Here is a 22,850-nt window from a genome sequence, read left to right on the forward strand (position 1 = left end):
AGAAGCCCAAATGTAAAAGTCGGTGGGAAATGAAGTATCTTTATTTATAGAGGCAAAAGTTTAGCTTCCTTTATACTAATTTACTCGATGTGGGACAATTGAGAGAAGTGTAAAATTTATATACTACACAGTAGCTTGAGAAGCAAGGACGTATTATCTCAAATGGAAAATACAAGACACCCAAAATAAATGGAAACTTCAAACTTTCTTTGAACAAATTACTCAAACAAAAAACACATTTAAACAAATTTCCCATTTTTTCAATGTTTTTCAATCAAATTTAAATAGAGAGATTTCCAAGAGTCGTTTCCTTGTCTTTTAAGTAAAATGTTTGATTTGGTGGATCAAGTCTCATAATCTCCCTCCTCTTCTTCTTCAACATCATACTCACCTTCCTCATCAGCAGTAGCATCTTGGTACTGTTGGTATTCAGCGACCAAATCATTCATATTGCTCTCAGCTTCCGTAAACTCCATTTCGTCCATTCCTTCTCCTGTGTACCAATGCAGAAACGCTTTACGCCTAAACATAGCCGTGAACTGCTCACTCACTCTCCTGAACATTTCTTGAATCGACGTCGAGTTACCCACAAACGTCGCCGCCATTTTGAGCCCCTTTGGTGGGATATCACAAACGCTGGATTTCACGTTGTTTGGGATCCACTCAACGAAGTAAGACGAGTTCTTGTTCTGTATGTTTAGGATTTGCTCGTCGACTTCTTTTGTGCTCATCTGTCCTCTGAAAATAGCAGAGGCTGTGAGGTAACGTCCGTGACGTGGATCAGCTGCACACATCATGTTTTTGGAGTCCCACATTTGTTGAGTCAGCTCAGGAACGGTGAGTGAGATGTATTGTTGCGAGCCACGGGAAGTGAGGGGCGCAAAACCCACCATGAAGAAATGGAGACGAGGGAATGGGATTAGGTTCACCGCGAGTTTCCTGAGGTCAGAGTTTAGTTGTCCGGGGAACCTTAAGGAGCAAGTCACACCGCTCATTGTTGCGGAGATCAAATGGTTCAAGTCTCCAACTACATCATCATGCAATGTATCAGAATTAGTTTTAAATACATTTTGGGTTAATGGAGGATAAGAATTGGGTGTACTTACAGCTAGGAGTGCTGAGTTTGAGGGTACGGAAGCAGATATCGTAGAGAGCTTCATTGTCGAGGACCATGCATTCATCAGCGTTCTCTACAAGCTGATGGACAGAGAGAGTTGCATTGTAAGGCTCAACGACTGTGTCAGAGACTTTAGGAGATGGGAAAACAGAGAAAGTGAGCATCATTCTGTCTGGATACTCCTCTCGGATCTTCGATATCAATAGTGTTCCCATTCCTGAACCTGTGCCTCCTCCCAACGAATGGCACACCTGAAACCCTGTAAAATAATGCAGCCCCATGATTCACATAGTATTGGTTCCATCGATGAGACGAAAAAGTGTTCATATATAGTCAAGCAAACATCTTGTTACTAGTCCTTGCTAACTAAATCAACTATAATGTTTATGTGAATCTACAATGCTTTAAAACAATAATCAATGAATCTACAATATGCGTTAAAAAATATTTCTCCCCAATAATAACAATGCACACTAGTAGTCATAGACTCATAGTTATAATTGAAGTTAAATAATCAATGTATAAAACGAATCACGTGAGACCTGACCAAAAGTAACTAAAAAAACGAATCACGTGAGATTGTTGTTTGGGCTCCACAAGCATTATCTATAAACTCTAAAGGCAAAAGAGATTTTTATTAACTTTTTACTACAAAATTCCAAGAAATCTATATGATGTAGTAGGACCACTCCATCTTTTATCCCGTAATCACGGTGCCTTGAAAATGTTTTGATCACGACATCACAATGATATAATATCTTATCTCTGAAGCTTTAATATGAAGAAAAAAACTTGACAAAAAAATATCTCAATACTATACAAAACAGCTTGGCCCTACCAATAATAAGTGCTAACATCCCACTCCACAGAAAACAGCACTTGCATTTCAATTATTTCGTTGCTGTCTTGCAATTACATTAAATAAGACGATTTGATTGATCGTATTACTGAATAAGAACCCACATGCACTGATGCACACCAATAATAGATAAACAAGATCATCAAAGTAAAAAAAAAAAGAATAAAAAAAACATACTATAGTACACTTACTAAACCGTGACCTAATTTTACTAATTATGTAGATAGATATCATACTATATTACAAGAAGAGATCTATGGTGATAAACGATTATCGATACGGTGACGTCAGACAAATTACGAATGAAATGATTATTGAATCAAACTAAATCCAGTAAATATACGAATTATGATGCACGACATCAAACACTATAGAAAATTTGCGTATAATGGAAAATTCAGAAAAAGATATATATAGTACCTTGAAGGCAATCGCAGTTCTCAGCTTCTTTACGAACAACATCAAGAACAGCATCAATAAGTTCAGCACCTTCAGTGTAATGACCTTTAGCCCAATTATTACCAGCACCAGACTGACCAAAGACAAAGTTATCAGGACGGAAGATCTGACCAAACGGTCCGGATCTGATACTATCCATAGTACCAGGCTCAAGATCCATAAGAACAGCACGAGGAACGTATCTTCCACCTGAAGCTTCATTGTAATAGACATTGATACGTTCAAGCTGGAGATCTGCAGTGTCTCCACTGTAACGTCCGGTGGAATCGATGCCGTGCTCGTCGCAGATGACTTCCCAGAACTTGGAACCAATCTGGTTACCGCATTGACCACCTTGAATGTGAAGGATCTCTCTCATTGTGTTAGTGTGTGTAGTGGTTCACAAGATCGAGAGAGAGAGAGATGGTGAAGGAATATGAAAGATGGGAGTGACAGCTAATATAACCAATTGTCTCTGTTATTCATCACTTCCCTCGCTTGCGAGGTTTTTATTCTCTGTTTTTTTTCACCCCACCTAACACTTTTTTATCTTAGTCATTTTACATTGTCTTATTCACTCAAAATTTACCGCCGAAAGGTTTTTAGATTGGCATAATTTCAGATTTCAGATTCAGTGTTTAATTAGCAACTTGGAGCATGCATGTGCATATATTGCCAATGTATGTTGTTGACATGTTGTATACACATGAATATGTCTATACAAAAACAAGCTTTATAATATATTTTTTCCCAGTTGTAGAGTAGAGATATGGGAGCACGTTATGCAAAATTGTATTATTGAAAAAATTGTATTTTTTTCATTAATGTAGTTAAATTGTTTTCATATAATAAATTGTGTGTTAAAAATAAGGAAGAAGAAAGTAATCTATACAAAAATTTATAACTTTCAATTTCAGAACTAGATCTAGTAAAGTCATACATGGGCCAGACATGTAGATAAATAGACGAGCCCATTTAAAAATAAACGGTGTCGTATGCTTTAATTGTCAAACTAAACCCTAGATTTGCTCCATCATCCTATATAAAAAGGCAAACTAGTCTTCAGTACCCATAATCGCCGGCTATATTCGTCTCTTTTTTCTTCGTGTTTTTGTAGCTTTCATCTTTGATATTGTTTTACTTTGCTAAAGTAATCGATTTTTTGATGTGAAGAAGTTAAATTCAAGTGATGAGATTTGATCTAAAATTCTCACGACGGTCGTCTGAGGCCTTTTGTGGCCGATTGATGTACCGATCACTCCTCTCTGATGATAAACTTTCTTCTTTCCCAAATCTCCTTTGTTTTTGTTTTAATCCAAACTCTTGTTGATTTGTAGTTAATCTAGTTCGTTTTTCATATTGAGAAAAGAGATTTATGGAATTGGTTGTGTTATACTACTTTATAGTATATCTGTATATGGTTTGACGACCTTGTGGAGATGACCGAAACAATAAAGTAAATACATTGACCAATTGAGAAACTGTTATGCACTGAAACTTCTAACTACCAATGATCTCTTAATCAAGATTGTGAATTACTTGGATTAGTCTCCCTGAATTAGACTTCGATTATTGCGTAGTAATTATCTTAATCCCATATGCATATATGGTACATAGTTTAAGGATTTTAAAGAGAAACAATTTAGTAATTCATGTAAACTTTGAGCTTTCTGTTTTATTCGACACAATCAAGGGGTACACACAAGTTTTTTCTATGCTACTAGACACAGTCATCTGCGTGGCACACATGTTAGATGGGCAGTCCATGAGCAATACAGACAAGCACTCATGACAAAGATTGTTGAACCAACGACGGCTAAGCTTGAACGTAGAGACATATAACTATGTAAGTGGAGCAAGGGAACAGCCACCAAGAGATTGTTAGCTCTTAGCTGTACTAGGACCTGATGTTTTCCGGTCGAGAACATACCAGCTGAGTTTAGCTGGGAGGTTCAACATGAAAACATAGATATAGCATTCGGGACAGTCTAAAAGGGACCGTCTCGCGTATAGTTCAGGTGATGCAACCGATAGACGAAACATCTTGGAAACAAGAGAGAGCGTTGGATAGTACCAACTCTCTTGGAAGTGACATCATCTCCATATGTAAACTAGATTCCCTAAAACAAAACAATCCACAACTTCAATTTTGTATATACATTCATCATTTTGCAAATGTGGATATATAGGCATTGATTGAAAAGTGAAATGGTAAAATATGATATAATTTTGATCAGGTAGGAAAGTTATGGGTGATAATATCTTGTCCAAAAATAAAACATTGTAAAGTATATTTAAAGGAAAGGGCCCTTGTATAAAGCTTGACCACATCATATTTTTGGTGTGCTTTATAATTAAAATTTTAAATACAATTGGATTGTGTCTAATGAGATTTGAAACTTAATTGAGGGTAAAATAGTTCTGGAAAATAAAAAAGTGCAAAGCAATGAAAAAACAATATAATTATGGGGTTTTAATATAAAAAAAACATGTGTTAAAACTTATGTTTTGAGTTGATTTTCGTATTTTATACACACAAGATATTTAGAGGAAAAAAAACAAAAGAGATATATAGCTTCCTCAAGTCAAATAACGATAACCACAACTTTGATGAACGAGATACTCTCTTCTTAAAACCTCATCCACCCAAACACAAATGTCTTGTAATCCTTCTCTTATCTTTCTCCTTGTGATTCCTTTTTATATTCCTCTGATATTTTCTCTCAGTTTGATCTCATTTGCTCTGCAATGGCGACTACCATGAATGCTGCTGTTTCTCTCACATCTTCAAACTCTTCTTCTTTTCCCGCTACAAGTTGTGCCATTGCTCCTGAAAGGATCAGGTTTACTAAGGTACTTTATAAGCTTTTCTCAACTGGATAATGATAAAGTCAAGATCCCACAAAAAAAGTTGTGTAGTCGAGAGTCTAGAGATGCTCTGCTTTTATGGTTTTGCTAATAATCTTCTGGGTCTTGTAAGTAACATGTTAAGTAAAGTTTTGGAATTTGGATAAATGTGCTTCTGGGTTTTCTCAAATATGACCAAAAACTTTTGGAAGATCAATGTACTGTTGATGGGATCTTGATTAGGTCTCTCTGGTTTTGTTGTTGGGTGTGTTTAAAAGGGTGCTTTTTACTACAAAAGCAACAATGTAGTGACAGGTAAAAGAGTGTTTTCCATAAAAGCACAAATCACAACAGAAACAGATACTCCTACTCCTGCAAAGAAAGTAGAGAAAGTGTCAAAGAAGAACGAGGAAGGTGTGATTGTTAACAGGTACAGACCAAAAGAGCCTTACACTGGAAAATGCCTTCTCAACACCAAAATCACAGCTGATGATGCTCCTGGAGAGACCTGGCACATGGTTTTCAGCCATCAAGGTAGTGATTCCATTACTTGATTCTCACAACATGTTTCTTACTTTATAATGATTCTTTTCTTGATGGTAATTGAAGTAGCATTTATGTGTCTTCGATAGGAGAAATCCCGTACAGAGAAGGACAATCTGTTGGTGTGATTGCAGATGGAATTGACAAGAATGGAAAGCCTCACAAGGTCAGACTTTACTCCATTGCAAGCAGCGCTCTTGGAGATCTCGGCAATTCTGAAACCGTAATAAACCATTTCCTTTACAAATTTTACGAGGCTTTGTTTTGTCTGGTTAAGTGAATGAAGGAGTTGTTTCAGGTTTCTTTGTGTGTTAAAAGACTTGTTTATACTAATGACCAAGGAGAGACTGTTAAAGGAGTTTGCTCAAATTTCTTGTGTAAGTACTAATGAATAAGTCTTGTGTAAGTTTATAACTTATTCACTTATTCAACTATTGTGTTTTCTTTTACTTTATTTTTCAGGTGATTTGGCACCCGGAAGTGATGTTAAGCTGACTGGTCCTGTAGGCAAAGAAATGCTTATGCCAAAGGATCCAAACGCCACCGTTATTATGGTCTCTCCCTTAAACCTCAAATATCTTGACTTGCTTATGACTAAACCTCTATAGGTTCTGTTTCTTGAAACATCATTAAACACTAGTAAACATCCTTCTTCTTCATGAACACCACAGCTTGCCACAGGGACAGGAATTGCTCCTTTCAGGTCTTTCTTATGGAAGATGTTCTTTGAGAAACATGATGACTACAAGGTAAAGTAAATGATTATCTTTTTGATTTTGACCAAAATGTATTAAAATCTAACATCTTTGCAATCGTTGGAATGCAGTTCAATGGCTTAGCTTGGTTGTTCTTGGGTGTACCAACCACTAGCTCTTTGCTCTACCAAGAGGCACACACACGCTAACTCTTCTTCTGGTTTCATTCTTCAAATCCTTCCAAATCATTAAGTAAAATCAATCCTCTTTTTTTTTTGTTTTGAAAATCAGGAGTTTGATAAGATGAAAGCAAAGGCCCCCGAGAACTTCAGGGTGGATTACGCGATAAGCAGAGAACAAGCGAACGATAAAGGAGAGAAAATGTATATCCAGACTCGGATGGCGCAATACGCAGCTGAGTTATGGGAGTTGTTGAAGAAAGACAACACTTTTGTTTACATGTGTGGACTCAAGGGAATGGAGAAAGGAATTGATGACATTATGGTCTCATTGGCTGCAAATGACGGTAAGAAGAGCTAATTAATAACACTCCAATTCTTGAAACATTCATTGCATAAGCAATAACACTCTAATGACTTTGTGGTGGTTTTAGGTATTGACTGGTTTGATTACAAGAAGCAGTTGAAGAAGGCAGAGCAATGGAACGTTGAAGTCTACTGATCAAAAAGCCTTTGACATTTCTGTAGCAAAGTATAGCTGAACAAAACTGTAATTTTCGCTTCTGAATTTCTGTATTTTGAAGATAAGTTTTTTAGATATGTTATACTAAAAAAAGAGTTCTTTAATCATTATCATTTACTTCTTCCCATTATTTTGCTTTAAGTTAAATGACACATTGATATTTATCCATCTAAAAAAAATGTCATTTTCTTTAACTAATTGATAAGGAAAAAAACAAATGGTTAATGAATTGCCTTCAGTTGACAGCAATCTGTATTTTATGGTAGCTAACCAATCCTTTAACAATATCCAATCTTATTCTTTTATGCATCTATTTAAACAAAGTAATGGTTTCTTAGGACACTTGAATACTTGAGTCGTTAGTTGATTTTGGGTTGGACTACTAATTCATGAAGGTTATAATGTTACCTCCAACTCCAAGCCATAAAATATCATGAGAAAAAGAAAAAGAATCTCGATTGAAGATATTTTCAATTTCTATGAAGACAATAGTATGGTTGAGATTTTTACAATTTCTATGAAGACAATAGTATGGTTGAGATTTTTTCTTGAAGCCGACCAAAAAAAGGAGAAATCTAGCAGGCTAATGTTTATTCTCTCTTTTCTTTTTGTCAGAGGCTCATTTGTCAGTAACCATTTGATCAACGGCTAAATCCTATATCCACTAAAATTCAACCACGTCATCAGACATACCAATATACAGCAACACTTGATTGTAGCTAATAAAAAGATCGTCAACAGAATTAACTCTTTAAATCACTTCTCTGTTATACCTCTCTGTTTCGCTCCCTGAAGAAGAAGAAACAGAGCGTTCAGATTTCTCTTCAACATAATCATGGCATTGACCTTCTTCTTCTTGTTATCGAATTTGTTCTTCTCCGGTAAGAATCTGCCTGATCTCACATATTTAAAGACTCTAATTATTTTTAAATTTCTTCATTTTTTTCAATCTTAGGAGTTATGTCAAGGAGCTTCACATTTTCAAACAAATGCGATTACACAGTGTGGCCGGGAATTCTATCTAACGCCGGAGTTTCTCCATTACCAACCACCGGCTTCGTCCTCCTGAAAGGCGAGACGCGTACAATCAACGCACCGTCATCATGGGGGGGTCGTTTCTGGGGAAGAACACTCTGCTCAACCGATTCCGATGGAAAATTCTCGTGTGCCACCGGAGATTGCGGCTCCGGAAAAATCGAATGCTCCGGCGCTGGAGCTGCTCCTCCTGCGACTTTAGCTGAATTCACTCTCGATGGCTCCGGAGGACTCGATTTCTACGATGTCAGTCTCGTCGACGGCTACAATGTCCAGATGCTGGTGGTTCCTCAAGGCGGCTCCGGTCAGAATTGCAGCAGCACCGGCTGCGTCGTCGATTTAAACGGATCTTGCCCGTCGGAGCTAAGGGTGAATAGCGTCGACGGGAAGGAGGCGGTGGCGATGGCGTGTAAAAGTGCGTGCGAGGCGTTTCGGCAGCCGGAGTATTGCTGCAGCGGCGCGTTTGGATCGCCTGACACGTGTAAGCCGTCTACGTACTCGCGGATCTTCAAGAGCGCGTGTCCACGCGCCTATAGCTACGCGTATGACGATAAGTCTAGTACATTTACGTGCGCGAAATCTCCCAACTACGTCATCACTTTCTGTCCTTCTCCCAACACCAGGTAAAATTCCTTTAATACCCTTCTTCTATTTACTTTCACCCATTTCGTTAAAAGGTGATTAGGAAATATTTACTCTTTCATAAGTAGGATTTTTTTGCTTGTTGTATAATCGAAGTTACTAGATACTCAATTCCATTGATAATCATTAATTTTGCTATACAAGTTTTGTTTTTCTTTCAAGAGTTTTATGATAGACATTGTTTGTCAGGCTCCTATAAAAGAGAGACACGTGGGAACTAACTTCATTCACTTATTCCTTTATTTGCAGCCTAAAATCAGCTGAGGAACACAGCACAGAGACAATGACGACGACAAGTCCAAGTTCCGGCAGTACGACGTCGTCGCAGATGGTCTACGAAGGTGCTCTGGACGAAAGCAGTGGTTCACCATCTACGTATCACGGCGTATCACGAGCAATCACAGTCGTTCTTCTCTCGCTTGCTTTTTGTCGTATGTGGTGGTTCTTCTGACCAGAGATTATTTGTCTTAGTGTCTGCCACGTATGCGCAGAAACAAGAACGTATGGGCCTTTAGAAGGCCTTTTCTCACTATAGTAAAAATATTTCTAAAGTTTTTCCACATAATGTCAACTTTTTACTCCACATGACCAAACGTTGAATGATTAAACCATTCTTAAGGAAAATCAAGAAAGTAGGCTATATTAAAGCATTAATATTGGTAGTATTTTAGATTAGTCTTAAGTCTAAACATAGTTTTTAGGAATAATTTTATAATTAATTTTAAAAATTTTGATGTTAAAAAACTAAAATTTTGGCAATATACAATGGTGGTTTTTAACTAATTTTTTTTAATATATATATATATATATATATATATATTTATATATATTTATTTATTTAAAAATAGAAATATTTTAATTTTAAATAACTTAATAATTATTACAACATTGTTGTAGCGTCATCAAAGCTTGGAAATGGTTGGCGATGCTTAATCATGTTGATGTTGTTATCAAATTTGGAATTTAAGTCATTTAAAACGTACATAATCAGAGTTCGATCTGAAACAAGGGTATCGATATTATCACACAAGTGTTTAGTGAGGCGATTGCTGGCAATGAAGATATCCAGCTACCACATCTAAAGGAAATGACTTTGAGCGTCATGACAAATAAAGACAAAAACAATCACCTCTTTTACGACATAACATGGGCTATTCCTCAACGTAGGGTATTAATACTCTTTAAATTCAACTACAATGTTTATAATCCGTATCTTTAGGCATAGTTCTATTTATGAGATCGTGTAGGGCGGCTTCATCTACATTCATAAAATTATCATCGAACTCCTCCAGCGCCTAAAAGGTGTCGATTTTATGAATATCACCCACCCACCAAATGCTTCATATTATACATTTTTTATAATTAATCATGCTTACTAATCAGAGTTTACAAAACTTGATTTATAATATGAGATTATTCATTCTTTATAGAAGAACATAATAATAAGAAAAAAACATTAGAAATTAGAATATTATGTAAATATATGATAAAACTAAATATTTCTTAGTTTTTGCTCAACTAGTCCTTTAACTAAATGATGTAACCAAAAAAAATTCATAAGTTTTTCCTCAAATATTTTTCAAACTTTATGTCACCATAGTTATTATGGCACTAGCTACTATTAAATCTAATTCTCATTTTTAAGCTTTTTATAACCCTTCTAAACAAACGGAAACATTTCTATAATGGATTAGAAAGAAAAAAAAAAAGAACAGATGGGGCAAAAATTATACTCGGATCTAGTTCGGCTATAGAAAGGATATGGATACCCGGATTAACCTTATTGATTTTCACATGTGCCTCTCGTGCTTTCTATCCTTTTGCAAATGTAGACCAAAGTATTTTGATATTATATGCCACCACGAGGTTGAACGCCAGGCTATCATGACAAGTCTTAATACAAACTAGGCCAATACCCGCACGTTTATAACAATTTACCTCGAGTGTATTAATTTGATTTAACTAATTCGATAAATATTTTTTTTTGGTGTTTTTAATAACCATTTTGATAATATCTGATGACAAAATTAAAAAAAACATTTTCATTTACGCTTTAAATATAACAAATTTAATTATTATTAATGTTAAGGTAAGTAATTAGAATTAAATGTTAACAATATAATTAAAATAAATAAGTAAACAAAATAACAAACGAATTATTAACTTGAGAGTCAGAATAATTTATTAGTGGAGAACAGATGGACCAATAATCTAAATTTAACTAATATATAGAAAAGCAACATGAATATATTCCTGACCTTGGTGTGGACAAATTTTCCAAAAAAAAAGATAATGTCAGAAGTGGGGTTTGAACCCACGCCCTCTTACGAGGACCAGAACTTGAGTCTGGCGCCTTAGACCACTCGGCCATCCTGACGTTCCTGATTAAAGATCTCATAAATTCATCATATAGAAGAATCGGATGATTTAGTGTCACCAATTATTTTATTACCAAACAAAAGACACTTGATTGAATGAATCGCCGGGATCGAGGAGATTAGTAGTAAGCACATCATCATCACTCAGATCTAGTAGTTCCACAAACTCACATTGGGTCGTTGACCAGAAAAACACACAGAGAAAGGAGAAAAACATGGAGGAGTTGGCGCATCCGTACGTTCCGAGAGATCTGAACCTACCCGGATACGTACCAATCTCAATGTCAATGTCCTCCATCGTCTCTATCTACCTCGGTTCTTCCCTCCTTGTTGTCTCCCTCGTCTGGCTTCTCTTCGGTATTTCCCACTCCCCCTCCCTCATCTCTCTCGAAACGTTTTAAGTTGAAATTGAACTGATGGAAGTAACAAAAATTGATCTATTTACTCTGCAAAGTTGACCCAATTCTGAGAATTTTGCTGATTGGTTGGTTTCAGGGAGGAAGAAAGCTAAACTTGATAAGTTGCTTATGTGTTGGTGGACATTCACTGGTCTCACTCATGTTATTCTCGAGGGCTATTTCGTTTTCTCCCCTGAGTTTTTCAAGGACAACACTTCTGCTTATCTTGCTGAAGTTTGTAAGTTCTTTTATCTTCTTCTTAGTGTTGTCATTGTTGTTCAATTAGACCAATTCGTAAGAAGCTAAAGTTTGTTTCTTTCACAGGGAAAGAATATAGCAAAGGTGATTCGAGATACGTAGGTAGAGATTCTGCAGTTGTATCTGTTGAAGGGATCACTGCTGTTATCGTTGGCCCAGCTTCTCTCCTAGCTATGTAAGTTTCATTCTTTTCCATTTTGGTTTTTGTGTTTACTAAAAAGTAATTGAAGTTTGTTGTTGTTGATGGAAATTCAGTTATGCCATTGCTAAGGAGAAGTCGTATAGCTACGTGCTTCAGCTTGCGATTTCGGTTTGCCAGCTCTACGGATGTTTGGTTTATTTCATTACTGCTATCTTGGAAGGAGACAACTTTGCCACAAACTCTTTCTACTATTACTCCTACTACATCGGGGCTAACTGTTGGTGGGTCTTGATACCTTCACTCATTTCTTTCCGTTGCTGGAAAAAGATTTGTGCAGCTGCTGCCATTGCCAACAACAACGTCGAGACAAAGACGAAGAAGAAAACCCGTTGAACCAAGGATCAAAGACTCTTTTATCTCTTCAGGTTACTGCTGTTATAGCAAATGAACATGAGTCTCCTTTTGCGGATAATTTATCCATTTTAAAAACTTTAGCTATGTTGTCTGTCTCTCTTACAGCAATAAACTTGTGAGGATAATTTATCCATTTTTCATATGATATTTGCACTTTTGTTTAGTTTTTCTTACATGAACTTAAGATCCCGTTTATACATAATACAAGTGGGAGAGACATGCATAGGTAGCAAGCAACCAAAACCATACAGTCAATGTGAGTCGTGGAGCTACGTCTCTGTAGTCTCCCCCTCGTTGCAAACATAACTTGTATAACTATGAACATGTATGTGTTAGGACTTACGACTTGGGAGGATTTGACCATCTTTGACAAGTGAATGTGGCTTGAAACGATTCCACAAATGTAAATATAATTACAGAATTTTTCATATTGCGGCTTAAAGAAAAGCTTGACTTGAAAATATTTAAGTTTTTCTTTGCTAATATATACAGCCAGGATTTGATTTTTCTCAAGACAGACAAAAGAAGGTACAATAATATGTTAATGCAAGTTTGTTTCATGGATGTTAGAGATGAAGGTTGTTTGTGAGGAGGCGGAGGAGAGTGACACTCCCTTGGCTTCTCGGTTGTGACACTGTCGTCTTCTTTCCACCTCTGTTCACCTGCAAGTGAAGTTGACAACTTAATCACATGATTTCGATCTATAAACTTTTTACCAACATTGTCGAAGTTTGCTTCTTTGTGTCTAGTTCGGTCATACCTTTGGCTCGGCGATATCATCCTCTATCTCCAAGGTGTTTATTTCTCTTGTTAATAACACAGAAGAAGCAGGTTGGAGTCTCCTGATACAAGAGCAAAGGTTTTCAATTTAAGTAAACCCGAAAAGAAAAGACAGAGAAAGAAGAAATAAAGATTGGCAAAAGAACAACCTTTTTGGTTTCTGTCCATTCTTCTGTTTCTTAGTTGATGCAGGTTCTGCTTCACGGGGAGGGACTTCAGTTTCCTGACCTTGGATTGATACTGCTTTCTTTTGAACACGAGTGTTGGTGGTTTTAACCTAGAAATGAGAATAAAATTAAGTAATAGCAGTTTTTGGAGCATTGTGAAATTTGATTTTTGTGCCATGAGGTGAGTAGTCAAGGTTTGTGGAGGAGCAAGAGATTGAGAATGGCCAAACCTGTTGTTTCTCAGTCTGGATATCTTTTATCTCCAAGTCATTCATTTCCTCAGTTAGCGACCTGGATGACGCTGGCAACAGTCTTCTGTTTCTGGAACAGAACCAAAAAGAATTTAGTGAGAGAGAGAGAGAGAGAGAGAGAGAGAGAGAGAGAGAGAGAGAGAGAGAGAGAGAGAGAGAGCTAGAGCTGTATGTGAAGATGAAATCACTCTTAACCTTTCTTGCTTCTCTGAATCTGGAAATCTGCGGGATATTGCGGATTTTGTTTGAACGTTAGACAGCCCGCTGTTGATGCAATCTTGACTAACTTCAACTTGTTCTGGTGAAGGTGTTGGATCATCTTGATTCTGGATGGCCTAGAGGAAAATCAGTTTTGAGTTCATTCCGTTCTGTGAGTTGTTGTATCTCACGGATTGACCCGATGAATGAGAATATATCATATACCTGATCTCTTTGAAAGTCGGTAACTTCAGCTTCAACATGAGTAATCGTAGAAGGAATCCCCACATTTTCTTCAGAATTAACAGATTGCTGAAAAGTGCAAACACACAACAAAGCACATGCTTTCGTGAACAAGTTTCTGAATTAAACAAAGAATGTATCAACTTCAACTCGCCTTACTCTTGGCTCTGCATCATTCTCAGAAGACAAGTGACATGGAACAAGTTCAGCATCTTTCACCTTAAAACACAAATGGAAGGTTATTAATATCAAACAATTATTAGGACATGCACAGCCTTAGAACAAGCAGATACTCCCAAGACATAATTAGTAAACAACATAGCAGCCAGGTACTACATTTTTGCTTAGCACAGGAGACTCGCTGGATTCTTCTGTGCTGGCTTCTCTTCTGGGATTGATAAGGTTGCAAGAATCAACATCGACATTTCTCTGAAAATATGTGGTTAGCAATAAATATCTTTGGCAGATATGAGAAGTGAAGTATTACGAAGAAAACATATAAAAACTTACTACCACATTAGGGACAGGAGACTTGCTGGATTCTTCTGAGCCAGCTTCTCTTCTTGCCTCGATAAGGTTGCAAGAATCATCATCGACATTCCTCTGAAAATTTGTGATTAAAGCAAATATCTTTGGCACGTATGACAAGTGACGTATTAAGAAGAAAGCATATCCAAGCTTACTAGCACACTAAGCACAGGAGACTCGCTGGATTCTTCTGCTCCAGCTTCTCTTCTTGCCTTGATAAGGTTGCAAGAATCATCATCGACATTCCTCTGAAAATTTGAGATTAAAAATGAATATCTTTGGCAGGTATGAGAAGTGAAGTATTAAGAAGAAAACATTTCCAAACTTACTACCACTTTAGGCACAGGAGTCTCGCTGGATTCTTCTGCTCCAGCTTCTCTTCTGGCCTTTATAAGATTGCAAGAATCGTCATCGACATTCCTCTGAAAATTTGTGATTAGAAATGAATATCTTTGGCAGGTATGAGAAGTGAAGTATTAAGAAGAAAACATATCCAAACTTACTTCATTAGTCAAAGCCGCGTCAACCTCAAAGTGTTCTTTTGCATTTACAATGACTTCTACCTCAGGTATACATGGCTGTGCCAGACAAGAGGACTTGAGACTGATCAACTCTGTCTCCAATCCAAGAGATTTTAGCTGTTCTCTTCGAAGGCTATCCTTGAGAGTGAAAATTTCACCTTCAGCAACCTAAGATGATAAAAACCAGAAGAAAAAATAGATATATTTCAACTGTGACACATCATAGCTTCAAGAAAATAAGCTCAATCACAAACTGTTCAATGTAAACAGAGGCAAATGAAAGGCAAAGTCAGGATATTACTTTTAGTTTCTCGTTGCACTGCTTCAAAACATTCCATAAGACTTTAGAGAAATTCCGCATAATGATGTGCTCTCGCTCATTTTTATCCTGGGCAACATGTTCCAGCCTCGGAGATGATCTGTCTGTTGGATCAGCCTTCTTTCCCTGCAAATTCACTGATGAGAAAACGTATTAGACATATGCTTTCTTGTTTGTAAACAGGTATTTTCTGTGATCTCTCATCTTCTTGTCTCTCAGGGAAGATGAGAGATCACAGAAAGAAAGCGACCAATGAAAATTCCGTGGAGTCAAAAGTGTGGAAAAATTGTCAGAGCAAAATCCTACCTTCCTGAGAAATTTGGCATCTCTCGCCTTGAAAATTTTCTTCAATCTAGAGATGGCAAACATAACGTTTTTTTTTTATAGTAAATGGTATATACATAATAGAAAATTACTATTCAGTTTTGCAGAAAATACAATAACTTGCGTAGAGGAAGCCAAACTTACTTGGGAAGTCTTGGGAGCACTAAGTTTAATCTTCTTGTTTTTTTCAGCTCTTGGAAATGTCTTGAGCTGTCTCTTGTTGCAAGGTTCCTCAGTGTTATCAAATCTAAATAAAACAACAAATGTGAAGGCATTAGCACTTGCGAGAAAAGTAGACTTCCTATTTGAGGTCATAATAGCAACTATTACTTGATTTTCATATACGGTGATGCTTGTCTCAAAAGATAGGAGGTATCAAGATAATCCTCTTCCCCTGCTTTGACAGTTAAAATCTGTAAAATAGGCAGAAGAGGAGAAGAAAAAATTTCAATATTTGAAAACTAACTCTTGTTAAAGAACTCAAGAAGAAATCCCACAAGTTATGCATACCAAAGCCATCCTCTTTTTCCCCTCTAGGTAATCTCGCAAGTACCTTGTTAACTACATAAAGCCAAAATCATATTAGCATATAGAATGAGGAAAGATTCAATAACTCATAAATAAGTAAAAGAAATTCATGAGATAATGTGAAGGATTTTTGAGGTAGACGCTACCAAAGAATTTTGATGATGTTTCTGCAATCCCTTCTTTCGGTTCTTCTGGTACTCCAACAGTGACTGCCAACAAATACCGAGTGTTCATGGTTAGTGGAATGGTAGGCATCAAAAAGAGGATAAAATAAGGGTCAGTTCCAGGGAGTCCAAAATCAATGGCCTTACCCGTAAACATTGACCGAAAACCATGGATGTATTATTGATGAAATTACTCTCAACCAACCTTTCTCCCTGCAAAACAATTTGAACGGGCAAACAGGGACCAAGTTTTAGTTTACAGATGAAGACATCTCCACAGTTATATCATATCCTATTTTGATGCTAAGAACAAGTACTGGACAATATTTTACAGTCATGAGTCACCTATAATCTGTAATTAAGCTAGGAATCAATTCTCCTAACTAGTACACTGAATCTGTATTTATAAGACAAATACTTTCAGACATGACATATATTTGTGGTTTTGCATATCAAAGAGTCCATATACAAAGTGACAACAACATAGATTAAAACCTGATTTCCTGTTCTTTTCTCTCTTTCTGCTCCCGCCAGGTCCACTATTGTCAGCATAGCATCACTAGACTGCAATTTTGTTTCGTTGGAAAAGCCATTGCATGATGCTCGTATGTTGATGATGCATTGTGAGCGACTGTTAGTAATTCCAAAATTAGTATAGAACATGAAGACATCTAGTTAAACATTATTGAAAAAGGCTCTAACTTCCATGTGAAAGGGCTTCTAATTCAGTTGAGTTATCAAATAAACAAAGGGCACAAGGGTGTGTTAGCAAAAGTTAAAATCAAGTTGGTGTGCTGAGAAAGATTAAAAGCTTTTGCTGCCAAGTACCTTGATTGGCTGTTGGAGTTTGTTGTAGCCGTTGCACGTTTCAGCATTGCCTGTCCAATTAAAGACTCTGCTTCTTCCAGATTCTGGATTGGAACCTACTTAACACAAATGATTGAGAAAAATAACGAAGAGTTACAATCACAAACTGAGTGTTGTGGTCACCCAAGAAACACCACACACAAAAAAAAATCTCAAACCTCTTTCAAACCCCTGATGGTTGATTGCTGAACAGACAATTCAGAGCTTTCACCACCTAGCAAATCATATGCTTTCTCCCCTTTCCCTCGTTCAGAACATATTTCAAATATCGACAAGTTAAATGACCTGAATAGAAGTAACGAGATGTTATATATAGAACAAGATATAAAGCTGTGTGTAGTCCAAACAAATTCATTGTTTCATACAGTTTGGATTTCCTCCTATTGACACATCCATGGTGTATCATGATACTACATAACACTATAACAGTACCTCAAAGATCCAGAACAACTCTCATCGTTCTTTTTGAAAATTTGACGGAGTGTAATTGGCACAATTCCAGGATCCTTCAAACTTCCAAAGACCGTATGAGTCTTCCCCGAGCCGCTAGGTCCCAACGCCGCCAACATTCCACTTTTCCCTTTCATGAAATCCTCCAACAAAGGTTGAACCATTTTATCATACACATCGTTCTACAAACAGCAAAATCAAACTCATCAACTCTGATCTAATCTCAAATTCAACCAAAAAGGTAGTAAAATCGATGAGAAATTTCATCGAACCTGAGAACAATCCGCCGGGAAAACATGAGAAAACCCTTCGTATACCTCAGTCTTACTTCGTTTCAGCTCTTGCAACGATTGAGGCGGAGTTAACGTAACTGAATAAGAATCGTTGAGAGTAATACAAGCTTCTTCGTCCTTCTTCCTAACCTTCTTCGTAATCTCCGGATTTCTATTCTCTTTCGCGTTGTTCTTCTTCGAAGGATTCTGTGGCCACACATTTCTAGGTCTGCTCTTCGTGGTGGTCGTAACCTTGGTGAAAGTTCTCAATGGTTTGATTCTCAGGAAAATCTTCAAACTCTCTGCAATCGCTGGTTTTGGTTCGGATTGTGGGATTTGGATAGAGAGAATCTCGTCGATCGGAAAAGTAGGAACGTCGTGGGGTTTCGCGCAGGCTAAAGAGGAGAGAGGTGGCTTAGTTGTAGTAGTAAACGGCGTTGCTCTAGCTCTCCTCGGAGGATTCCGTCGCACTGTTACAGTGGAAGGACACGGCGGAGGACTGAGACTTTTCTGTTTCTCCTCCATTGTCTCTTTCTCTCTATGGCGGAAAAAGGAGCGTTTCAATTTTCAATTTTCAACTGAAAATGTAAAATCAAAAATATCATCACCAATTTTGGTTGGTACGAAAATAATTTAAATAAATACTTTCGGTACACATTTGAAGCCCATTATATTGGGCTTTTGATTTAAGCCCAATAAATATTTCTTTCTTCGTCCTCTTGTCTCCGCCTCCGCTCTTAATCGTCGCGGCCGCCGGAGACTTTAAGCACAAACCGTTGGACCCTATACCCTTTAACGTCTCTTTTTCTCACTACTTGTAAATTTCTTCTCTCTGCTCATAAAGTCAGTGTTTAAGTAAGGTCTCGCCACAGGTTCTGTTTGAGATATTTTGCTATATTTTTCTTCTTTTTGTGTTTTCTGATTCTATGTAATGTGGGTTGTTGTTAACTATCTATACTGTGCTGGTCATTCTATTAACTTGTGTTTGTGTTTATGTTGGCTCTTGGAAACTAGTGTCTCTGTTTCAGAAATTTTCTTACTATCACATAAATTTTAGAGTTCGTGCTTAAATATGGTTCCTAGCTGTTCTCCTGTAGAATCCTTTGATGTTTGGAGTTTTGTTCCCATTAATGTTGTCTTGTGTAAGCAAATGAAACAATTATGTTGCTTCTTTGGCGTTTTTGTTGTTGTTTAAGGTTCTCTAATGGAGAAATCTCGTGAAAGTGATATCTTGTTCTGTAATTTGTGTGGGACAATGCTGGTCTTGAAATCAACCAAGTATGCAGAATGTCCACTATGCGAAACAACGCGAAATGGCAAAGGTATCCATGAAATTCTGTTGGATTTTTTGAATCGAATCGAACAGTTTTTGGTTCTTGATTTGGTTAATCTTATTGTTGTTTTAAACTTCATTGTTTTCAGAAATCATTGACAAGAATTTAGCTTACACAGTTACTACTGAGGTATGTGTTTTCCTTTACTCAGCATTGTGGATTCTTATCTTTCGCTGCATCCATATGTGTGTAAATCAATCAAATTTGGTTTCTGTTTCACGGAGTTGCAAAGATCTCAGCTCTTGATTTATTTTGGTCCATTATTATCACTTAATAGGCAGTGAACACACACAGAGACCCGTGCATGCTATGTAATCAGTTTCAAAACTTAAAATGGAGACTGCTTTTGTAATGTTCTTTGGTGTTTGTGGAAGGTATCCACAATGCAGAGTTAGTATACAACTCATGATCTTTGGCGTTTTGCAGGATATCAGAAGAGAACTAGGAATATCAGAGTGAAAAAACACAGGAAGACGCTGAGCTACCAAAGGTTTTTAAGAAAATCAGACTCAAAAAATCATGTTACAACACTCTGTCTTAATTCTTGCGTTGTGGTTTTGAATGTTCTTTCCAGATCAAAAAGGCGTGCGAGAAATGCCAGCATCCGGAGCTTGTATACACAACCAGACAGGTAAGTCCAAGCTTTCAACTTCTTCGTTTTTCCTTCTTGTTTCGTTTCAAAGAATGTGTTCATCAGAGTTTTCTGATTTACAGACTAGATCAGCAGACGAAGGACAAACAACATATTACACTTGCCCCAATTGTGGACACAGATTCACAGAAGGCTGAGATCATTATCATCTTCAGAATGTTGCTCGATTCACAGAGAAGACCAGTTTTGTTTCTCACACTGATTGTTACAAACTTAGTATTTATAACATTTTGTATTGTTTCTTACAAGCTCCATATTCGATCTATCATTAGAAACTTTTTTTCTTATTAAGGAACATAAAATTGAAATTCTATTACAGCCAGGCTATTTTGTGCCTAGGAAGCCTTTTTGAAAAGTTATGGCTTAGCAAATCACACAAAGTAGAGAAGAGTTCTATCAATTTAAAAAACAAGACAGACCCAAAGCCCAATAAAGTATTAAAAAGCCCATAAGCTTCTTTTTATTCGTACGTTAACGTAGCACCACCTTTCACCGGAGCTGTAAAACTCGCCGGATGTTATTGGTAGCTACGTCACTTTTCCCAGCAGCTTCTACGTTGCAACGAAGCTTCGGTTTGATCGAAAACCTAGGCATGGGCAAACTACTCGGTGGCGGAGATAATAACATGATCGCTGGACCGGGGTAGCCATCGAATCCTTCAGGAAAATCACGCAACTGGTTCGCCTGGATCGGCACTGAACCGGTTCGAGTCAGTCTCGCAGATTCGATGAACTCTGCTTTCTTCATGTGTGTTTCAGAAATAGCTTTTGTCTGAGCAACGCGATTGAGAGAAGAGTTGTTGTTGACACGTGGTCGAGAGCTGTTGACGCGTTGCAGAGGAACAGTTGAGCTGTTGACACGTGGTAGAGGGAGAAGAGGAGGCTGAGAGTAACTATGCGGCGGCGGATATGCCGGAGAAGATCCCCAAGACGACGTTGGATTAAGAGGAAGAGCCAAACTTCCTCCGGATCTTGAAAGAGAACCACGAGAACTCCTTCTTTTAGGGTTCTTGAATGGTCTCAAACCCGAAACTTGTTTACCCGGTGCATTTTGAACTGCTATTGTTTCCATTGATTATAATTTGGAAATTTTAGGTTTTTAAAAACGATTAAATAAGATTTGGAAGGATAAATCAAGGAAAAAACAGAGATGTTTATATACGTTTTAGTGGCGACGATCTATCAAATAATACGATCGAAAACCCTATAAGTTTGAATAAAATTTAAAAGGTTTATGACAAAGATAAAAATTAGAAGTTTTTAAAACATATTAATCTTCAAATTAATTAACTCTCATAACAAGATCCAAAGGATCGTTTTGATAGAATAAAAACTTTCTAAAGAACCCTAACCTCGAGAGGACAGATGTTGCCAGGCACTGAGCACGGATGTTTCTTTTTATAATCGAAGCTACCAATTATTTCAAATAATAATGCGTATTTTTAAAATGTAGTATTTTGTAAAGTATTTATTTATTTTAGACTAAAATATCGCAGTTTTTAATGTTATGCTAGCTTGAAGATTGCATACCAATTGCGCGATAGAGCACAAGTCCCGGGAAACACTGTAGGACGGTCACCGCCGATTGAAACTGAACCGTTGGATCGTGAAATAAGTATTACAATAGCCGCTGAGAGAATCTGAGCCGTGTGATTAGGGATCTGCTTTAGGCAGATCTTGACCATACACGTCGGTATCATCGGTGGCTTTCTTCGTTGATGACCTCACGTGGAGGGAAAGTGTGGGTCCCAGTCAATTCCGTCATTGTAGATCTTGACAGGTGTCATCACACCAGCCATTCATCGTTGTCGTGAGGTTTTCCAAGAATAGGATTGGTCGGTCTTTCATGCATGGTTGCATGTGCTTTCCTTCAAAATAATACGAAAGGGAGAAGATATTAGATATCGAATAGTATTTTCTATGGTGGACATTATAATAGAGAGCATCGAGGATATCACTACGATATTGTCTATTGCGTAAATATCAATTTTTAAGAATCGTTATCTGATATTTAATTGAAATGTAAAATGATAGGTATACCGTATATATAATGTTGTACCATTCGATCAAATGAGCCTAGAAATCGAATAAACTGATTAATAAAACTACGTACTGCGAATCAAAACCTTGTCATTTTCTTAATGTAACCATTTGAAGGATTGAGCCAATTAGAACTACAGAATCTAAATAGGGGGATTTTTATATTGCAGAGAAAATCATAGCTGATGGATATATGGTTAACATTACACAGAATTTACTATCAAAAGTAGAGTAATCAGTATGATTCATTTATTTAAATGCTATTTCCAGGATTTGGTTTGAGCTTCGGCCTATTCTTGTGGTTATAAGAAAAAAATAAAATTCAAAATATTTGATCATATGACATGCATACAATATAAATCATTTTAACACTTAAATCTGGTAATATCGAAACAACATGACATATTTTATCTGATTGTGTATATTAATATTGCGGATCGGTTGGATGCCAAGACTACGTTTATGAACTTATATAGTGTATTTTATGTCGATGTGCTTTGAAACACCCAAAAGTAATATAGGACGAATATCATCATATTTATGTGTATTTCTTAAACTTGGTAGTCTATAGGTTATAATTATGTATGGGTCTTATAGTCGGCGAATATCATATATATATATATATATATATATATTTGTTCGATAGTCTCTGTACGTATATGGTTATTATAGATAGATAACTTGGATGATGATGATCGCAGCTTTTTTCATAAACTTGTTTTGGCATTAATCATATGGTTAGGTG

General features: G+C 36.9%; 7 protein-coding genes, 3 long non-coding RNA genes and 2 other non-coding genes across 28 annotated transcripts; 7 read left to right on the forward strand and 5 right to left on the reverse strand.

Annotated features, from left to right (window-relative positions):
* Nucleotides 1-30: 30 nt before the first annotated feature.
* TUB5 (tubulin beta-5 chain) lies at nucleotides 31-3,144 on the reverse strand. The gene is made up of 3 exons (NM_101856.3): nucleotides 2,397-3,144; nucleotides 1,107-1,376; nucleotides 31-1,027 (listed from the first exon to the last, which is right to left on the reverse strand). Exons 1-3 carry the CDS (start codon nucleotides 2,791-2,793, stop codon nucleotides 345-347), a joined length of 1,350 nt encoding a protein of 449 aa, NP_564101.1. The 5' UTR covers nucleotides 2,794-3,144; the 3' UTR covers nucleotides 31-344.
* Nucleotides 3,145-3,596: 452 nt separating this feature from the next.
* AT1G20015 lies at nucleotides 3,597-3,685 on the forward strand. Its single transcript, NR_139766.1, has one exon. It is a non-coding gene; the product is annotated as a snoRNA (small nucleolar RNA).
* Nucleotides 3,686-4,184: 499 nt separating this feature from the next.
* Nucleotides 4,185-4,467, reverse strand: AT1G05517. The gene has a single exon (NR_138911.1). It is a non-coding gene; the product is annotated as an other RNA (long non-coding RNA).
* Nucleotides 4,468-4,936: 469 nt separating this feature from the next.
* Nucleotides 4,937-7,403, forward strand: FNR2 (ferredoxin-NADP[+]-oxidoreductase 2). 3 transcript variants are annotated; one of them, NM_101857.6, is made up of 9 exons: nucleotides 4,937-5,267; nucleotides 5,540-5,795; nucleotides 5,894-6,027; nucleotides 6,103-6,181; nucleotides 6,267-6,358; nucleotides 6,476-6,553; nucleotides 6,631-6,693; nucleotides 6,791-7,025; nucleotides 7,113-7,403. In NM_101857.6, the coding sequence occupies exons 1-9, from the start codon at nucleotides 5,163-5,165 to the stop codon at nucleotides 7,178-7,180; spliced, it is 1,110 nt and encodes a 369-aa protein (NP_173431.1). In that variant the 5' UTR covers nucleotides 4,937-5,162; the 3' UTR covers nucleotides 7,181-7,403. The 3 variants fall into 3 exon arrangements, with proteins under 3 accessions (NP_173431.1, NP_001319047.1, NP_001077566.1); NM_001084097.1 differs by having other exon boundaries at nucleotides 5,029-5,267; nucleotides 5,540-5,798; nucleotides 5,897-6,027; nucleotides 7,113-7,328; NM_001332422.1 differs by having other exon boundaries at nucleotides 4,966-5,795; nucleotides 7,113-7,358.
* Nucleotides 7,404-7,736: 333 nt separating this feature from the next.
* AT1G20030 (Pathogenesis-related thaumatin superfamily protein) lies at nucleotides 7,737-9,656 on the forward strand. Of its 2 annotated transcripts, NM_202141.1 has the most exons (3): nucleotides 7,737-8,082; nucleotides 8,157-8,859; nucleotides 9,128-9,656. In NM_202141.1, exons 1-3 carry the CDS (start codon nucleotides 8,037-8,039, stop codon nucleotides 9,327-9,329), a joined length of 951 nt encoding a protein of 316 aa, NP_973870.1. In that variant the 5' UTR covers nucleotides 7,737-8,036; the 3' UTR covers nucleotides 9,330-9,656. The 2 variants fall into 2 exon arrangements, with proteins under 2 accessions (NP_973870.1, NP_173432.2); NM_101858.2 differs by having other exon boundaries at nucleotides 8,007-8,859.
* Nucleotides 9,657-11,171: 1,515 nt separating this feature from the next.
* On the reverse strand, nucleotides 11,172-11,255 carry AT1G20040. Its single transcript has one exon. It is a non-coding gene; the product is annotated as a tRNA-Leu (tRNA).
* A 99-nt stretch (nucleotides 11,256-11,354) lies between these two features.
* Nucleotides 11,355-12,821, forward strand: HYD1 (C-8,7 sterol isomerase). The gene is made up of 4 exons (NM_101859.4): nucleotides 11,355-11,613; nucleotides 11,752-11,892; nucleotides 11,979-12,087; nucleotides 12,168-12,821. Exons 1-4 carry the CDS (start codon nucleotides 11,472-11,474, stop codon nucleotides 12,445-12,447), a joined length of 672 nt encoding a protein of 223 aa, NP_173433.1. The 5' UTR covers nucleotides 11,355-11,471; the 3' UTR covers nucleotides 12,448-12,821.
* AT1G20060 (ATP binding microtubule motor family protein) lies at nucleotides 12,705-18,712 on the reverse strand (the record flags this gene model as incomplete). 10 transcript variants are annotated; one of them, NM_001332424.1, is made up of 24 exons in its annotated part: nucleotides 12,705-13,130; nucleotides 13,229-13,310; nucleotides 13,398-13,525; nucleotides 13,646-13,736; nucleotides 13,862-14,001; nucleotides 14,090-14,176; nucleotides 14,267-14,326; nucleotides 14,444-14,536; nucleotides 14,618-14,710; nucleotides 14,791-14,883; nucleotides 14,965-15,057; nucleotides 15,139-15,324; nucleotides 15,458-15,612; nucleotides 15,782-15,827; nucleotides 15,944-16,046; nucleotides 16,130-16,212; nucleotides 16,310-16,360; nucleotides 16,474-16,536; nucleotides 16,639-16,704; nucleotides 16,987-17,122; nucleotides 17,320-17,414; nucleotides 17,517-17,643; nucleotides 17,791-17,990; nucleotides 18,081-18,657. In NM_001332424.1, the coding sequence occupies 24 exons, from the start codon at nucleotides 18,603-18,605 to the stop codon at nucleotides 13,035-13,037; spliced, it is 2,892 nt and encodes a 963-aa protein (NP_001322332.1). In that variant the 3' UTR covers nucleotides 12,705-13,034. The 10 variants fall into 10 exon arrangements, with proteins under 10 accessions (NP_001322332.1, NP_001322326.1, NP_001322327.1 ...); NM_001332426.1 differs by having other exon boundaries at nucleotides 12,873-13,130; nucleotides 13,862-13,992; nucleotides 14,621-14,710; nucleotides 14,968-15,057; nucleotides 18,081-18,644; NM_001332427.1 differs by having other exon boundaries at nucleotides 12,901-13,130; nucleotides 14,621-14,710; nucleotides 14,968-15,057; nucleotides 18,081-18,678.
* On the forward strand, nucleotides 18,686-20,387 carry AT1G20065 (DNA-directed RNA polymerase I subunit RPA12-like protein; the record flags this gene model as incomplete). Of its 5 annotated transcripts, NM_001332432.1 has the most annotated exons (6): nucleotides 18,686-18,940; nucleotides 19,277-19,402; nucleotides 19,503-19,543; nucleotides 19,841-19,904; nucleotides 19,989-20,045; nucleotides 20,129-20,387. In NM_001332432.1, exons 2-4 carry the CDS (start codon nucleotides 19,285-19,287, stop codon nucleotides 19,871-19,873), a joined length of 192 nt encoding a protein of 63 aa, NP_001319048.1. In that variant the 5' UTR covers nucleotides 18,686-18,940; nucleotides 19,277-19,284. The 5 variants fall into 5 exon arrangements, with proteins under 5 accessions (NP_001319048.1, NP_001322325.1, NP_001322324.1 ...); NM_001332434.1 differs by lacking the exons at nucleotides 19,989-20,045; nucleotides 20,129-20,387 and having other exon boundaries at nucleotides 18,782-18,935; nucleotides 19,841-19,873; NM_001198114.2 differs by lacking the exons at nucleotides 19,989-20,045; nucleotides 20,129-20,387 and having other exon boundaries at nucleotides 18,833-18,897; nucleotides 19,841-19,969.
* Nucleotides 20,280-21,436, forward strand: AT1G05523. The gene has a single exon (NR_138912.1). It is a non-coding gene; the product is annotated as an other RNA (long non-coding RNA).
* On the reverse strand, nucleotides 20,322-21,460 carry AT1G20070 (uncharacterized protein). The gene has a single exon (NM_101861.2): nucleotides 20,322-21,435. It carries the CDS (start codon nucleotides 21,135-21,137, stop codon nucleotides 20,556-20,558), a length of 582 nt encoding a protein of 193 aa, NP_173435.1. The 5' UTR covers nucleotides 21,138-21,435; the 3' UTR covers nucleotides 20,322-20,555.
* Nucleotides 21,461-21,471: 11 nt separating this feature from the next.
* On the forward strand, nucleotides 21,472-21,917 carry AT1G05527. The gene has a single exon (NR_138913.1). It is a non-coding gene; the product is annotated as an other RNA (long non-coding RNA).
* Nucleotides 21,918-22,850: the final 933 nt, after the last annotated feature.

This window comes from Arabidopsis thaliana (assembly GCF_000001735.4).
Source record: "Arabidopsis thaliana chromosome 1 sequence".
NCBI classification, from domain to species: Eukaryota; Viridiplantae; Streptophyta; class Magnoliopsida; order Brassicales; family Brassicaceae; genus Arabidopsis; species Arabidopsis thaliana.

Coding starts and splice junctions, on each gene's coding strand:
- TUB5 (NM_101856.3), bottom strand. CDS start 2,793: ATGAGAGAGATCCTTCACATTCAAGGTGGTCAATGCGGTAACCAGATT. Junction 1,377..2,396: donor GAACTGCGATTGCCTTCAAG/GTACTATATATA, acceptor ATTATTTTACAG/GGTTTCAGGTGTGCCATTCG. Junction 1,028..1,106: donor CAAACTCAGCACTCCTAGCT/GTAAGTACACCC, acceptor ATGATGATGTAG/TTGGAGACTTGAACCATTTG.
- FNR2 (NM_101857.6), top strand. CDS start 5,163: ATGGCGACTACCATGAATGCTGCTGTTTCTCTCACATCTTCAAACTCT. Junction 6,359..6,475: donor CAAACGCCACCGTTATTATG/GTCTCTCCCTTA, acceptor TGAACACCACAG/CTTGCCACAGGGACAGGAAT. Junction 6,694..6,790: donor GCTCTTTGCTCTACCAAGAG/GCACACACACGC, acceptor TTTGAAAATCAG/GAGTTTGATAAGATGAAAGC.
- AT1G20030 (NM_202141.1), top strand. CDS start 8,037: ATGGCATTGACCTTCTTCTTCTTGTTATCGAATTTGTTCTTCTCCG. Junction 8,083..8,156: donor ATCGAATTTGTTCTTCTCCG/GTAAGAATCTGC, acceptor TTTCAATCTTAG/GAGTTATGTCAAGGAGCTTC. Junction 8,860..9,127: donor TGTCCTTCTCCCAACACCAG/GTAAAATTCCTT, acceptor CTTTATTTGCAG/CCTAAAATCAGCTGAGGAAC.
- HYD1 (NM_101859.4), top strand. CDS start 11,472: ATGGAGGAGTTGGCGCATCCGTACGTTCCGAGAGATCTGAACCTACCC. Junction 11,614..11,751: donor CCTCGTCTGGCTTCTCTTCG/GTATTTCCCACT, acceptor GGTTGGTTTCAG/GGAGGAAGAAAGCTAAACTT. Junction 12,088..12,167: donor CCAGCTTCTCTCCTAGCTAT/GTAAGTTTCATT, acceptor ATGGAAATTCAG/TTATGCCATTGCTAAGGAGA.
- AT1G20070 (NM_101861.2), bottom strand. CDS start 21,137: ATGGAAACAATAGCAGTTCAAAATGCACCGGGTAAACAAGTTTCGGGT.